The sequence below is a fragment of the Strix aluco genome, chromosome 22, assembly GCF_031877795.1.
Source record: "Strix aluco isolate bStrAlu1 chromosome 22, bStrAlu1.hap1, whole genome shotgun sequence".
Lineage (NCBI taxonomy): Eukaryota > Metazoa > Chordata > Aves > Strigiformes > Strigidae > Strix > Strix aluco.
The window spans coordinates 7,383,669-7,399,225 of NC_133952.1; the positions used below are offsets into that span (position 1 = coordinate 7,383,669).

The 15,557-nt window shown below is 45.7% G+C and overlaps 2 protein-coding genes across 6 annotated transcripts in view; both read left to right on the forward strand.

Annotated features, from left to right (window-relative positions):
• The first annotated feature begins 57 nt into the window (after positions 1-57).
• EMC1 (ER membrane protein complex subunit 1) lies at positions 58-11,808 on the forward strand. Its single transcript, XM_074847935.1, has 23 exons — positions 58-198; positions 368-492; positions 767-832; positions 997-1,090; positions 1,541-1,669; positions 1,814-1,940; positions 2,302-2,451; positions 2,813-2,980; positions 3,559-3,630; positions 4,086-4,145; positions 4,393-4,515; positions 4,748-4,844; positions 5,574-5,690; positions 6,631-6,830; positions 7,067-7,216; positions 7,787-7,948; positions 8,190-8,309; positions 8,547-8,684; positions 9,042-9,215; positions 9,379-9,589; positions 9,818-9,902; positions 10,399-10,528; positions 10,745-11,808. Exons 1-23 carry the CDS (start codon positions 119-121, stop codon positions 10,922-10,924), a joined length of 2,958 nt encoding a protein of 985 aa, XP_074704036.1. The 5' UTR covers positions 58-118; the 3' UTR covers positions 10,925-11,808.
• Positions 11,809-12,062: 254 nt separating this feature from the next.
• UBR4 (ubiquitin protein ligase E3 component n-recognin 4) overlaps positions 12,063-15,557 on the forward strand; it is a 78,134-nt gene continuing 74,639 nt past the window's right edge. For all 5 annotated transcript variants that reach the window (XM_074847930.1, XM_074847931.1, XM_074847932.1 and 2 more), the window contains exon 1: positions 12,063-12,225. In XM_074847930.1, the coding sequence (XP_074704031.1) occupies positions 12,092-12,225 (134 nt within the window). In that variant the 5' untranslated portion in view covers positions 12,063-12,091. The remainder of the gene's footprint in view (positions 12,226-15,557) is intronic.

Here is a 15,557-nt window from a genome sequence, read left to right on the forward strand (position 1 = left end):
CGCGCGCTGCCTGCATCCAGCCGGCGGTGCTCACACGGGTTTTCCGCGCAGGCGGCGATGCGGGCGGCCCTTTGGCCTTGGGGCCCCCTCGGCGCCGGGAGCGCGGCCGGGCGCTGCCATGGCGGCGGGGCTGTGGGCGCTGCTGCTGTTGCCGCTGGCGGCCGCTGTCTATGAAGATCAAGTGGGCAAGTTCGACTGGTGAGTGCTGGGGAAAAGCCGGGGCGTCCCCACCGCGCCTCCTGCAAGCAGGCCCTGGGCCCGCTGTGCTGCCTCCTGCTGCAGCCGCCCGTCGGGCCTGCCCCCTCCCGCCCCCTCAGCGAGGCGTCCCGTTGTCCCGTCTCACCCTCGCTCGCTTTTCCTCTCCCAGGAGGCAGCAGTACGTGGGGAAGCTCAAGTTCGCCTCTTTGGAGGCCTCGCAGGGTTCGAAGAAGCTTATCGTGGCCACCGAGAAGAATGTCGTGGCTGCCCTGAACTCCAGGAGCGGTGAAATCCGTAAGTGAAGCAGGGTTCGGCTGTGGGGAGTACACCGGTTGCCCTTGGGCTAACGTGTCAACGAAGTTGCGTTACGTTTTCATACTGATAAATTAATGCTGGTGATACTGCTTTGGCAGGCTGCGAGGATTCAGCCAGCAGTTCAAAAGCTGTTGCTTAGGGCAGGCAGACTGTTCTCTGCATAAGCTTATTGCCATAAAGAGTCTACGCTTAATAACAAAGACATGCCTTTGGGGGAACAAGTCTTGTTCTCACTTAACTCTGTTTCTTTCAGTGTGGCGCCATGTGGACAAGGGAACCCCTGAAGGGGCAATAGATGCAATGATGATCCATGGACAGGGTAAGGAGAAGATGTGGATGCTGTGCTGGGGCTAGCAGTTGTCCTTGGATGTGGGATCTCAATCATGCGTTAGACTACAAGTTGAACTTGCCAGAGCTTATTGCCTTGTTGATCTGAGACGGGATACGAGTTCTGTGTTCAACTTTTCTTAATTTCCTGGGCAGATGCCATCACTGTGTCCAATGCTGGACGTATTCTGCGTTCCTGGGAGACCAACATCGGAGGGTTGAACTGGGAGATGTCACTGGACACTGGCAGGTAGGTTTTTATGTCTGCACCGTCTCTCCCTTTGTAATCTTGGTCTAGGAAGGCAGAAAGGGGTTGTTGACTTGCATTATAGGGAAAAGTTAGTTAGATGTAAGGTTTCTGAAATAATATTTGTCTGAATTCCTTAGGAATGCCTGAACCTTGCAGTTAAAACTAATGTTGTTTCTATTTCTTAGCAAACCAGTAAGAGGAAGAGATACAAAGTTTTTTTCATAGATAGGTTTTCTCTTTATTTATACAACCCTTCAACCTGCATCTGGTTTGGGGTGTTTGAACTCCAGCCTAATGCTTTTTATTGAGATCAGCAAGGATAGATGAAGTGGGTTATAAATTGTACTTCAGGACTGTGTTAAGCGATTGAAGAAGGTTTTCAAACAGAGTGGTGTTTTTTTTCCTAGAAGAAAATAATTTTCTAACTTACTGTCTCTGACTTGTGCTCAGTTTCCAGGTAGCTAGTTTGGTGGGGCTACAGGACGTGGTGAAATATGTGGCAGTCCTGAAGAAGGCAGCCATCTCTCTTCACTACCTTTCCAATGGGCACCAGAAATGGGTGGAACACTTACCAGAAAGGTAAGAATATGTTTTTAAGTAGAAGTCTAAACTTCTGATAGGGAGCCTCTTGCCTTGGAGAGGAAAGGATGCTGTAATTGCTTTATGTTTTTGAAGACAGTGATGTGAGAAAACAATGCTTCATGGTTGCTGCTTCTCTTGCAGTGAGAGCACTCAGTACGAGTTACTGTATTCCCATGGGACTGGAGTGATCCACGTGCTTGGAATTGTTCCCCAGAGCCACTTGAACATTTTAACGTTCAGTGTAGAAGATGGAGAAATTACAAAACAGGTAGTGCTCGATTGTGGCTCCAAAATACTGAATTTGACATTGACAAACATACTTCCACCTAGATGGGCTGTGGTGTGCAGAGTAATTAATTGCTGTAGTACAGATAAGCTTCCCTTTCACTGTGGCGTTGCCTATGGGCCAATAAATGGATTTTACTGCTGAATGCCCTGAAAGCAAAACTGAATTAGACTTGCAGCTGTTAGTCAAGATCATCCTGGAAGTCTCAGGCTGATAAATAGTTTCTCCCAGGGTCATGGGTAAAAATAATTCTGACTTAAATTCTTGGTTGTGTCTAAGTTGGTTCTCTGAAAATTTTGTTGTATTGACAACTTCATCTCTTTGTTTATGTCTCGCTTGGCAGATTAGAGTAGCAGCCCCGTGGCTGAAGAGCTTAAACGGTGTGTGCAGCGTGGTGGGGGAGGCGGTGCTGGTGTGCATGGATATGGGCACCCATTCGCTCTATGTTTGCTCCTTGGAGACGGAGCAGGAGATGAAGCAGATCCCGCTGCAGGTGAGAAGTGCTGAAAGAGTACGTGATTCGTTGTCCAACTAATTTGGTGCCTGACTGAGCCTGGCAGTGGGGGGAGGGGTTTCTATCGGTAAACTGCAGAATGACTGAGGAGGGGTGTGGGGGAGCATGATCCATAAATTGAAGGAAAGGAGAGAAAACTTTTTGTCTGTCTAATCATTCCTTCTGGATTGATGTCTTCAGAGCTTTGCTCCCATGGGAACTAAGGCCTTGCTTCTGCTTTGTTTATCCTGATGTGGGGAAGCCTCTTCATAAAGCTTATATTGCTGTTGATAAAAGGAAGACATTGGTTTCAGTGATGATAAAGTTCTCATGGACACATGTGCTTGTCTCCCTGTCACAGTCACTCGACCTGGAGTTTGCTGATGGCTTCCAGCCCAGGATATTGGCCACTCAACCCAATGTAATCAGTCCTTCACGGACTCAGTTCTTCCTGCAGCTGTCTCCGAGCCACTTCTCTCTGCTGCAGTACAAACACGGGCTGCTCAGCCACCTTCGGGACTTCCAGCAGGTACCCAAGATAAATGTACTCAAGCAAGAGGGCCAGCTACAGCTTAAAATTCTTTCAAGCAGACGCTTCTGTACTAAGTGTTCTGAACAAGCTGCTGAGCCTCTCATTTCAATTGTGCTCTTGGCTGCAACACTTGAAAACCATTTGATTTCACTTATACTAGCTGCTGAAATATTTCCAGACAGCAGCGTAGGTGTGCTTTGGTGCCAATAGGTGTCGGCATCGGGGTAGTTTCCTGGTTTTGAGGTGGACAGAGAGATGCGTGTCTACAGCAGTACTTAGGTTTTGAGTTTTTTTGGTTTTTTGTTAGGTTTTGAAAAGCAAACAAGCTTTAAAAAGCTCAGTAACACTGGGCATAATGGTTTAAAAACCTGTGGCAGGTCAACATGTTTCCTCTTTACGAGAAGTATTTTCAGTCTTATAAGAGGTAATTTTTTTTTATTTGGTGAAACAATGAAATTGCAAGATCATCTGATTTTAATTCTAGTATGGCTTAATTGGCTGCACAGGTAGTTTTTGGTGGGGTTTGGGGATTTTCTTGTTTGTGTTATGATTTTCTGCTGGTTTTTTCATTTCAGGCAGCTCTGGTGAGTTTTGCAACAACTGGGGAGAAAACTGTGGCTGCTGTCCTGACCTGCAGGAGTGAACTGGTCAGCACCATTTCCCTGTACTATATAACCAGCACAGCTCTAGTGTGGATATGCACTGGGGGTGGGTTCCATGAGTGTTTTCCTTCACAGGCCCAGGGATGGGTAGGAACTTGAGGAAAAGGAAGATTTAATTAGCTTCTCAGAGATACAAAGACAATTGTAATGCAAGCAGGTCTTGATTGCAACTAGCTAAGGCTGTCCCTGGCTCGGTAAAGCACACTGTCCTGTGCGCAGTGAGCATGTAACCTGGGAATTGGCTTTACTGATCCACAGAAGATTTCAGTTCTTAGGGGTACCGAACTTAGCAAGGTTTCATTTTTATCAGAAATAGAATGGAACAGAACTGTTTCCTGCCTGTTTTCAAACTGAGACATGTCAGACACTCAAAAACCTAAATTTTTTTGTACTGTTACTGGGGTCTGCAGCCATGTTATCTCTTCTCATCCTCGTTTCAGAAACCTGGAAGTTCTGATGACCTTCATGCTGGAAGTACTCTGGAGGATTCCCGGAAGCAGGTATAAAGCTCACTTCTTTCCAAGAACAGTAGAAGTTTTTGACAGTCCATTTTATTTGTTTGCATGCAGGAACAGAATGAAAAAAGAGTTACACCATCTTTTTGGAGCCTGATGCTTTGTAGCAGCTCCAGATATATATAATCTAAAAATATCTTGAACCTTCAGTTCTTGCTGAATATGAAATCCTCCTGCAGAATTTGGTGTGGCATGTATGTTTAACTCAGCTATTTTCTGGCTGTTGTTATAGGAATCCTTAACCTGTTCTAATCAAACCTACAATATTAATCTCTACCTGGTTGAAACTGGACAAAGATTGTTGGATACCACAATTACCTTTACCCTGGAGCAGAGCGGTGCCAAGCCACAGCAGGTGAGCAGGGAGAGATTATTTCAGTCCTGTGCTTTCTCAGACCTGCGGTGCCCTCCCTACCCTGATTTGGCAGGGTTGGTAGAGCCCTTCAGACAAGGTGGAAAGATTCTGTGGATGTGCTGGATTACTGCATGTAATCAAACTGTTCACTCTTTTTTTTCTCCTGAGAGTTCTGTTTTGTGCAAGGAGATGTGATCATTAACCTTGCTGTTTTACTTGCTCTTTCTTCCAGCTGTACATCCAAGTTTTTCTGAAGAAGGATGACTCTGTTGGCTATCGAGCCTTGGTGCAAACAGAAGACCACATGCTAATATTCCTCCAGCAGCCAGGTAACAGGCGCAGACAGCTAGCTCACTCCATATTTAACAGTGCACAAGAAGAAAATTCTAAGTCCCAAATTACTATATTTTATCATTTCTTTCTTTGGAAACTGACAAAAATGAATTTAACTGTTCTAAGTCCCATGAAAGATACTGGAGACTCTTTCACCCGCACGAGACATTTCATCTGAGAAAACAGTTCTGCAATGTTCTCTGTGTAGAGAGAGACTTTGAATTTCATGGGTTTTCTGCAGATTTTGAAACTTTGTAGGATGAGAGTCTAAGTCCTGTTGTAGATCTTCCTTAAAGTTTCTTCGGAAAAGTTTCTCATGGCAAAAATGTTAATTTGCAGGAAGGGTTGAAACTCCATCTCACTGACATGAATTTTCTAGGATTTAAAAGGCATCCAGGTGTTCACACTGTGTATCTCTTATTTTAGATAGACTTAATGACTGTAACCCTTTTAAAACATCAGATTGCTTTTACTGTTCCTGTGGGGTTTTTTTCAGCAGTGGCTCCAGTTGCATAAAGTATTTGTCTTTTATGACATAGCTAATCACATGAGATTAGATAGATATAAGCTATTTTGCATTTTGTTAAGGTCAGTGATTTGTATTTGTAGGGCCCACTGGAAGATGCTTCTATGCTGAGTGATGAGTTTTCCTCCAAAAGTCTATTCCCAGATTTTTCCAATTTCCAAGTTGATTTTTCCAATATTCTACTCATTTTTCTTTCTAGGAAAAGTTGTATGGAGTAGAGAGGAGTCACTAGCAGAAGTGGTAAGCTTGGAGATGGTGGATCTACCTCTGACAGGTGCACAGGCTGAGTTGGAGGGAGAATTTGGAAAGAAAGCAGGTATGTCATAGACTTAATAGAATTACCTTTAGGCATGTGATTTGGTTTGGTTTTTTTCCTGAAAAAATGTATTTATTGTTTTCATTTTCATCTGAGCTGAGAGTTACGATTCGAATCTCTACTGATGGCAATAAAAATGAGCAGAAATAAACCCATTTCTCTCTAAACTTTTGAAGTCCAATGCCAAGTGCAGATGTCACGAGCGTATTACAGTGTTACATTCAAAAAACAGCAGCGGTAGGAGGGATTTTGGCCATCTCTCCTAAATATTTCCCTTTGACCCTTTCTGGAAAACTCATTTGCAATAGCTTTTGTTTTTGCTTTGTTTTGTGTTTTCTTGCTGTCCTGGATGCAGCCATTCAAGGTAACCTCAGATTGCATGCAGTGTTTTCTAATACTTCTGACTAATGTTTCTTAGTAGAATTTGATCTCCTCTCTGCTTGCTTTCCTCAGTGGTGAAATATAGTTGAAGTCTGGTGTTCTGCTTATTTTGAGAAGCTAAATATAAACCCTGATTGGGCAGAATGAAGTATTTTTTTACTTCAGGGGCTTCTCTTGCTCTGAGTAATGAGTGCAGAGGGAGATATAGACCTTACAGGTGGGTGAGCTTTAGGTGGGCACTTGCTGTGAGTGTACCAGTGAGAAAGAAGGAACACAAAGGAGGAGATGATGTACTCTGCAGGAATTTGCTTTCAGTTGATGAGAGCATCTTTTGGAATGAGATATACCGCTGTGAAGTGGGAAAAGGTTGGTAAATGCCAGGGTCTATCACAAAAATGGTAACTATAGCTCTGCTACTCTGGAGTGGGAAGCAGAGGCAAAGAATTATCATAGGTTTATGCATGGCAGCATTTCTTCTACTGGCTGAGACCATAATTTCAATTATGGAGTGGGATGTAACGTTTTTTCCCTCTTGGTACCACTGTTGGTCTATTTGCAGATGGTTTGCTGGGGATGTTCCTGAAGCGGCTGTCCTCCCAACTTATCCTGCTGCAAGCCTGGACTGCCCATCTTTGGAAGATGTTTTACGATGCCAGGAAACCCCGGAGCCAGATTAAAAATGAGATTAACATTGACAATTTGGCCAGAGATGAATTCAACCTCCAGAAAATGATGGTGATGGTCACCGCTTCGGGAAAGGTGAGGGAGCCAGGAATCTGTTTCTAGATGGTAGCAAAGAGTCTCAGCTCTGAATTCCCACCCCTGTTTTTCGCCAGGCTTGGGCAGAATGTCACGAGGAGATGTGCAGAATGTTGGTACCTTTGGAGAGGGACTAAGACTCTTCTTTCTTTGCCATATCCTAAAGAAAGATTCAGTGCTTAAACACAAGAGGTGTGTTGTTCTAAACTTTGGCTTTACTGTGTCTCTTTGCTCAGCTTTTTGGTATTGAAAGCAGTTCTGGCACCATCCTGTGGAAGCAGTATCTCAGGAATGTGAAACCGGGCTCCTCCTTCAAGCTGATGGTCCAAAGAACAACAGCCCATTTCCCACACCCCCCACAATGTACCTTGCTTGTTAAGGACAGGGTGAGTCCCTTTCCTCTATTCCACCACTGAACCTGCTTAGCATGGACATCCGTCCTTTGAAAGGGCAGAAGGAAGCATCTTTTTGGGTATTACCTGGTTATCTCTGACATGGGGATAGGAGAAGATTGAGAGCTGGAGGGAAGCAGACATGCAATCCTAAAGAATTTAAGGATGCTCATTGTGAAGCCTTCTGTCGAAACAAAGAAAATAATTTCATCCCGTTTCTTTGGTCATTGAGTTAAATCATGTGTGGTCTCCATTAGCCAGGTGACGATGGCTGTCCTTTAGCTAGCTGCAGGAGGTTTTGTACGCCCTACATGAGGGAGGAGGAGACATTACTTTGTGTTGAGACTGCCTCAGCAGGTGGCAGGTGGGATTTAGTTACAGTGTTATGCCATGGTACGGCTTTGGTAGAGAAATGTGAGCTAGAGTATATGTGGGTCCAAACAGAATATTTTGAGGATGAAGTAGCTGAATCCAGCTGAATTAATAGTCAACATCAGCAAGTAACAGGTAGAAAGCCAGCTCTCTTATCCACCTTTGAAGTTTTGCATCTTGTTTGTTGTTTAGGAAACCAAAATGAGCTTTCTGTATGTCTTTAACCCCATCTTTGGGAAGAGAAGTCAAGTAGCTCCCCCTGTTTTGAAGCGTCCAATTCTTCAGACTTTGCTTCTGCCTATTATGGATCAAGACTATGCCAAAGTACTGCTCTTGATTGATGATGAGTACAAGGTAAATTGCTTTGCCTGGAGGCAGTTTTCTTTATGTTCTGGTTAATTATTCCCCTCCCTTTTGGAGCAAGATTGAAAAAAAATGCTGTTGAGTCACATTTCACACAAAATTATGAGGCTATTCTGGTAAAACAGACCTCATCCTGATAAACATGTTTGAAATAATCTTTCGGTGTTGCTTTCTTTTTTTTCTTTTGTGTCTCAGTTGGTTTTTAACCTGTGTTTCAATTCTTCTTTTCCAGGTTACAGCTTTCCCAGCAACTAAAAATGTCCTTCGCCAGTTAGAAGAAATAGCCCATTCTATCTTTTTTTATCTAGTTGATGCTGAGCAGGGAAGACTCTCTGGATTCAGGCTAAAAAAGGTATGGAAGACTCATTACAGTTTAAGTGATGTCACTTTCCTAAATGTCCTCTGGATAATGATATATCTCTCCATTTGGTTTACAGAGTTTTGCTCAGAATAGAAACAGTTCAGCCTCAAAATGTGCCTAAGAAACTTAAAATTCAAAAGCAGAGAAAGGTCCCAGCGTCTTTATTTGTAGACATGGTGTCTTTTGAGGACAAGATAAAACCTCCTACGTCATGCTTTTTGCTTGTAGGACCTGACAACAGAGGAGAGCTGGGAGGTGATTATACCCACCGAAGTACAGAGGATCGTGACTGTGAAAGGGAAGAGGTCCAGCGAGCACGTGCACTCCCAGGGCCGTGTGATGGGAGACCGCAGTGTTCTCTATAAGGTGTCGTTGGAACTTTTTGTTGACTTTTTGTTGATGCATTATCTCACAGGAAGATCTCAGCACCGTTCTAGGCACTACATTGAGATTAATTGCCCTGCGGTGCGTTTTTTTTTTATATATGCATCAGTATCCGTAACCCTCTGCAGAAGATGCTAATTTTGGTAGAGATTTCTTGTATAAAATGTTTTATATGCAACTATGTCAGTCACACATCTGATGATTGGGAAATATCTGCTTGATTTCTTCAGGTGCTAATAAGTTACTTTGCTAATTATATGCCTAGTCCCAGATGAAATACAGATGAACAGTGGCACTAAAGTGTGGGTCTCAGTTGGGTTTTTTTAACTTTTTCTCTAGTCCTTGAATCCAAACTTGCTTGCTGTGGTGACAGAGAGCACAGATACGCACCATGAGCGTACTTTCATTGGAATATATCTGATTGATGGAGTCACAGGCAGGATCATCCACTCATCAGTACAGAAGAAAGCAAAGGGGCCTGTGCACATGGTGCATTCAGAGAACTGGGTGGTGGTAAGAAGTTATTCTTATCTTATTGTTCTTTACGTTTGGGAGGTAGGGGCCATTGCTGACCCTGTATGGAGAAGACTTTTTGACCATTCTCTGTGATTTCCTGCTCCCTCTGTGTTATTGACTCTGCTTGCCGTGTCTTCCTACAAATCTTTTCTCGTTTCAGTACCAATACTGGAACACAAAGGCACGTCGGAACGAGTTCACTGTGCTGGAGCTGTATGAAGGGACGGAGCAATATAATGCCACAGCCTTCAGTTCCCTTGACCGTCCGATTTTACCTCAGGTCCTCCAGCAGTCTTACATCTTTCCATCTGCTATCAGTGCCATGGAGGCCACCATCACTGAGCGTGGCATCACCAGCCGTCACTTGCTCAGTAAGTACACGCTATTCTGTTCTGAATGTGCTTCTCCTACTTGCACAAGCCAGGTTTTGCACTAAAACCCAAGCAAAATGGAGTTTACTGCCAAAAAAATCCTGCCTGTGGGCTGCCCTGCACTCCCAGTAAGTTCAGGGAAAAGCACAAGGAGAGCATTTATGTTAGGTGTTAGAAAATGCTGTCAGAAATGGCCATTTTTAAGATGCTTTTTTTTTTAATGCACAGTTGGGCTTCCCTCCGGGGCCATCCTCTCCCTTCCAAAGGCTCTGCTGGATCCTCGCCGCCCAGAGATCCCTACGGAACAAAGCAGGTAAGGAAAGCGTGATGACAGCTGTTCTATGCACCTTGGAAGAGGGATGGATTTTTGTGTGCAAAACAGTAGTGTGAAGTAGAACAACTTGTCCTGGACAGATCGAGGGCGATTCTTGCATGAAATTAAGTGAGGTTGCTTTGTTTCCCGTCTGTGACAATGGAATAAATTTGTCTGTAATGCAGCAGGTCTTATCATTAGCAAAACCAGCCTGTTGTCTGCACTCTTAAGAAGCAGCAGTCTGAGTAACTCTCTGAAGTTTTTAGAATCACACTTATTTTTCAAACTTCAGAAGCCTGAAAGGAGGCTGCTGCAGTGTGGTCTGACCCAGTTGGCATGTTTGATTTTCATTCTGCAGCAAAAATGAATCTGCACTGGGAAAAGCTGCTAAATTTGCTGTTTCAAGTCAGCCTGTGATAATCAGACTAGGAGATGCAGATGATGTCCTCCGTGTGCTGTTTGACTGGGTTTTGATTTCTCTTTAAATGCCTTTTAGAGAAGAGAACCTGATTCCATACTCTCCTGATGTGCAGATCCACGCCGAGAGGTTTATCAACTACAATCAAACCATATCCCGGATGAGAGGGATTTATACAGCCCCCTCCGGCCTAGAGTCTACTTGTTTGGTGAGTACAGGGCGGAGGATTCAATACAGGGGAGTTTGGGAGTAGAGCAGCGTGATACCGTAGCCTGTGGCTTGGAGATCTGCAACTTCCCATCATCTGGCTGCTCACTGCTTAAACATTTCTTCTTTTAATCAGAAGTGTAGACCTGAGTCAATCATTTTTGATGTGGTTTTATGCTCAAAGCTGCATTACCAGCTCATGATCTCGTCTCTTCAGGTTGTTGCATATGGCCTGGACATCTACCAGACCCGAGTGTACCCATCGAAGCAGTTTGATGTCCTGAAAGACGACTATGACTACGTGCTGATAAGCAGCGTCCTCTTCGGGCTGGTTTTTGCTACTATGATCACCAAGAGACTTGCTCAGGTGAAGCTGCTGAACCGTGCCTGGCGGTAAGGCCGCGGGTGAAGGGAAGGCTGAGGCTGGAGAAGGTATCTGAGATCTGGACTGGCTGAAGATCTGCCACCCCGCATCACCACTGGGTTCGGTTAGAAATTCCAGCTGGCATGACTGATGGATGCAAACATCTGTATTACGTTTTTGCTGGAAGATATTTGGGAGGAAAAGCTGCTAGCACAACTAAACGATACGCTGCTTACATGTCTCCCAGTGAGAAGAAATGAGAGAGATGGAATAGAGACGTCAGTCTGTTATAACTAAAAAAGAACTCTCCCAAACCTCCGTTAAAGCCCTAAAATCTGCCATCGTGTCATCTGCCTGATGTTAATGAAGATAATACTAAGGATGTGTGTCCTCTCGATCCTTGCCTCTTCCTCAGCGCCAGCCGGGACGAGCGTCTCGGCAAGAGGAGGATTGAGGGATTGTTGGCTGCTGTGATGTGAATTGCTAGACTTGGTAATGCGTGAGCTGCTCTATGTGAGGCCTGAGAAGAGGAGGAGACGTTGGGTCATTTTGTTAGGAAGAAGGTTAGAAATTGGGTGGATGTCGGTGGGAAACAGCCTCATCCCTTAATCAGGGACTGGGAGGAATGTGAACATAAAGTCTCTCCACGTTCTTTATTTATCATGATGGTAACATTAGTTCCTTCCCATTTTTTTAAAATGTTCCCGTATTTGACGTACAACACCGGGATTAAGGTGTGGTGGTTCAGGAGCGACGAACCTCGCGCCTCCAGATAACGGCCGTTAACTTTGTACCTGGATTGAAATTGTCATAATATCAAGTTTCGCAGCGAGTTGTGCCCCCGTGAGAGGCCGTGTCCTGTGGGCCGCCTCCCCTCTGTGCAGATCGCCTCAATAAAAGCCCAGTGCTGAGGAGCAGTAAGTGGGTTTTTTTCCCTCTTTCGGGCTGGCTGAAGCCCCGACCCTGGCGCTGCCCCCGGGGCGCGGCCGGCCGCACCGCGCATGCGCCGCCACCAAAGTTGCTGACTCATGTACTGCGCAGGCGCCTGGGCCGGGCTCTCCTCGTCCAATCGGGAGGCGCGGCGCCCGCGTGGGCCTTGCGTCACTTCCTGTCTGACGGCGCGCGGGGGGAGGCACTTCCGGCCCGCAGTCCCCCCCCACTCCGTCGCCGCGGCCCCCCCTCACCCAGCGGAGCGGCAAGATGGCGGCGGGCGGCGGCGCGGGGGCCGCGGCGGAGCCGGGCTGGGAGGTGGCCGTGCGGCCGCTGCTCTCCGCCTCCTACTCGGCCTTCGAGATGAAGGAGCTCCCGCAGCTGCTCGCCTCGGTTATCGAGAGGTGAGGGCTCACTTACCGGGGGCGGGGGGCGGCCCGGGCCCTGCCTTCCTTCCCTCAGCGCCGTTCCCTCAGGGAGGGTGTCCGGCGGCGGGGAGCCCCTCGGAGTTAGCGCTGGGGGCGGAGGGGGAGGAGGTACCACTGACGGTAGCCGGTGTGGGGCTGCGGGGGGCGACTGAGGGGCGTCCCCGGTCGGTGTTGGTCAGGGGACAGCAGCGGGGCTGGGCCGGTGGCCAGCGCCTGCTGGAGCTGCTGGGGAAAAAAGGGAGCCCCGAGCAGCGTCCAGGGAGTTACTCACGCCCAGCCTCCTCCCGGTTTCCTGGGGACTGGGAGGCTCTCGGCGTGGTGCCCTTGGGACCTAATAAGCGGGGATGAGGATGCACGCCCGGCTGTTCACGTTGGCTGCTGCTCGGCCACAGCAAAAGCACCTTTGACAGTTACCCCGCGGAGAGGCTTCGGGACTGTTCTTGCGTTTTTGTTTTTGTTCAAGCGCGTTACGGTTTTGCAGGCTGTGGGGTGAAAATTGTTGTCTCACCTGGCCTGGCTCCTCTAGTGACAGACTCCGGGGTGGGGGGGCATTGGGAGGCATTGACTTCTTTTTAGGTTTCTACCTAAATGAAATACTGCTCGCAGCTCAAGGAGAAATAAAGCTGAAGCAAATCAAGTCTGCCTTTTCTTAACCAGAAAGGTTAGACTCGGAGCACAAGAGTACTCACTGGAGCTATTTAATTGAACTTACAGCTTATTTTATGGTCTAGAACACTAAGGTCAAATGCCACAACATTATGCTCAGTTACAAAGATAAAACGCTGACCACAGTAAGTTGTTAGGAAATAAAAAATAAACACTGCGCTAGGGAAGATGATAAAGTAAAGCCTTGTGGTATTTTGCTTAATATAGAATGGCTAAGTGTACAAACAGTGGATGCTTCAAATTAGTGTTCTGTGCTTATATACAGATAGTAGTGGTTCACCTAGAAACCTGCATATACTCAACATTTGTGTGATTTGGGCAGTTCTTAGGCTAATTTTTTAGGGTCCGTTTCAGCTTTACTTGTCCTTGTGGAGCTCTGCTGTCACTGTGCCTGAAGTTCATTATTGGAGTTTTTCAGCAGAAGAATATCACAGAAACACTTAAGTGGACACACTTGACTTGGGAGAGGTCTGTTTCCTCCATTAGTGAGGATGATGGTTCCATTTTCCACTTGACACAGCAGTTTGCTGCCTTGGAGTAGCGCTGCCCTGAGGTTTGAGTTGTGTGCCTGATGCTGCCTGTGTTTCAGACCCGGCAGGACTTAACGCGAGCACGAGGCCTGTGGGGTCTTGCAGGACAGTATCTTTTATTTCATGCCTTGATGTAACGTGGCAAATCATGGAGAAAAAAATTACAGCTTGTTTGCGTTTGGAGCCACGCTCTTCTGTGCCGAACAAATAATCGATCTTTAGGTTTCTGTTCTAAAATATTTTATCTTTTCAACTTATTTTTAGAAGATGATTGTTAGCTCTTGTAGTGAGACTGTTGGTTGACACCACCTGCAGAGTGGCTGGATTTCCTGATAAATAAACATGGTGCAATGGCAGCAAAATCACTAACATTCTTTTCAAAATAAACTCCTTTTCTTAATGACTCTTATATTTCATTTTTAAGTTTAAGCATCATGAAGTTACTGGAATTCCCCTGTTAGCAGGTATATGCAAGAATTGATAAATTTTGGCCTCTTCCTTGACATAAATTACAGAAATGCTGACTTAGAAAGATGCAACTGAAGTGGAACACAGTTTAGAAAGTCTGTGACAGTCAAATGAGGCTGGTGTTCAGGGAAGGGTTTTCAGCAGGGGGAGAACTCCTGCACCTGCTGCTGTGCCTTTTCAAGGAAGAGGCTGCTTTTGCGCCTGCTGCCTTACATAAAGGCTCTATTTCGGGCCTGTTTAAGGTTTGGAAGCAGAACTGAGAAAAGAGGTGGTATTTGCTGCTGACGTGTTAGATTTGATGTTGACACGGAGGCTTCTCACTTGGTGTCAGTAATGAGTTTCCCTGGGAAGCAAATGTTATTTAAGCAATAAATCACAGTAAAATAGCTGAAAGTTATTATTAAATCTCACTATATATGCAAAAGAACACTCTAGCATATCACAGATGAAACTCTTATCTTTTATATAAGTTTTATTTATTTGCAAGGAGTTGATGATTAGTTGACAGATGCCTTCCACTTTTTACTACCCTAACAAGTCCACAACTTGTTTTAATAAAACTCAAGCCTCGTCCAATCCAGGCGAAACTCCCCATCATCTTCTGGTTTCTGCACCTTTGTGTTCTTATGCCTTATGGGTATTGTCTTGCACAGCCTGACCTATAGAGCAGAACGATATTTGAGGAGCTTCCAATTTCTCCTGTACTCTGTTATTCTCAAATTGTTCTCATTTGTTCTTTTAAAATACATTGCATATACCTGCTGCTGCTACTTTGTAGTTGGGCATAAAGAGGTAGGTGAGCAAAAGTAGTGTCTGAATATGAGAGCGTGAACTTTTTTTGCACGTTCAGTCTCCAGGCTCGTTCCCCATCAGTGCACTTCTGGCAAGGTAAAGCCTGGTGAGATGTTCAAACTCGGTCGTGTTACGCTGCTGAGTGTCTTCAAGTAAAGCCTCTCACTTCAGAACGGCTGCTTTGCTATTCAGCTTTTTGGGTAGACTAAATAAAAAATCTCAGAACTAGGAAATCAAAGCTGCTGAGTCTTTCTGTTCATTTTTCTAGATGAAATGATATATTCTACAGTTTCTTCTGTTTCAGACTCATCTGTTGTGACTGGAAATGGTGACGTAGGATAGAGGAGGGGAAGGTGACTGGGCATAAGTTGGGCGCTGCTCAGGTCAGCAGAGGATGGTGTGTCCTCTTCCTCCTCCCACCCTGCCAAAGCTGGCAGCGTTGTGTGCGGGTGGGTGAAGGGGATATGTGGGTTTGTTTTGCCATGCTTAGCAGCAGCAAGAGTCAGTGCCAAATTTGAGAAATCATCATTTCAGTGGGTGTAGCGTGCTGCGATAGGCTGACCCCCCCCTGCTCCCCACCTCCCCTCCAGAAATAAACTCTTGCCAGAGGTGAAGTCGGTGTCTTGAGAGGTAAAGTAGCTACTGAAGTTCAGCCATGTAATGTTCTTCTAACTTGCTTATTCACTTCACGGAATAAAAGTTTCTGTCATCTGAAAACATAGAAGAAGTTAATTTAAGCATTTAATAGACATGTGTCTGCATCCTTTAGTTTTGACACGGGGAAAATCAAGGGCAGAACTAGCTACGGAGGCAGAGTGGTCTTTCTGTTCTCGGGGTGGTTGCCTTTGGGTT

Excerpts from the sequence above, each read along its gene's own strand:
- EMC1 (XM_074847935.1), top strand. The coding sequence starts at position 119 with ATGGCGGCGGGGCTGTGGGCGCTGCTGCTGTTGCCGCTGGCGGCCGCT. Across the intron at positions 6,831-7,066 it reads TGGTCACCGCTTCGGGAAAG|CTTTTTGGTATTGAAAGCAG; the intron begins GTGAGGGAGCCA and ends CTCTTTGCTCAG. Across the intron at positions 8,685-9,041 it reads ACCGCAGTGTTCTCTATAAG|TCCTTGAATCCAAACTTGCT; the intron begins GTGTCGTTGGAA and ends CTTTTTCTCTAG.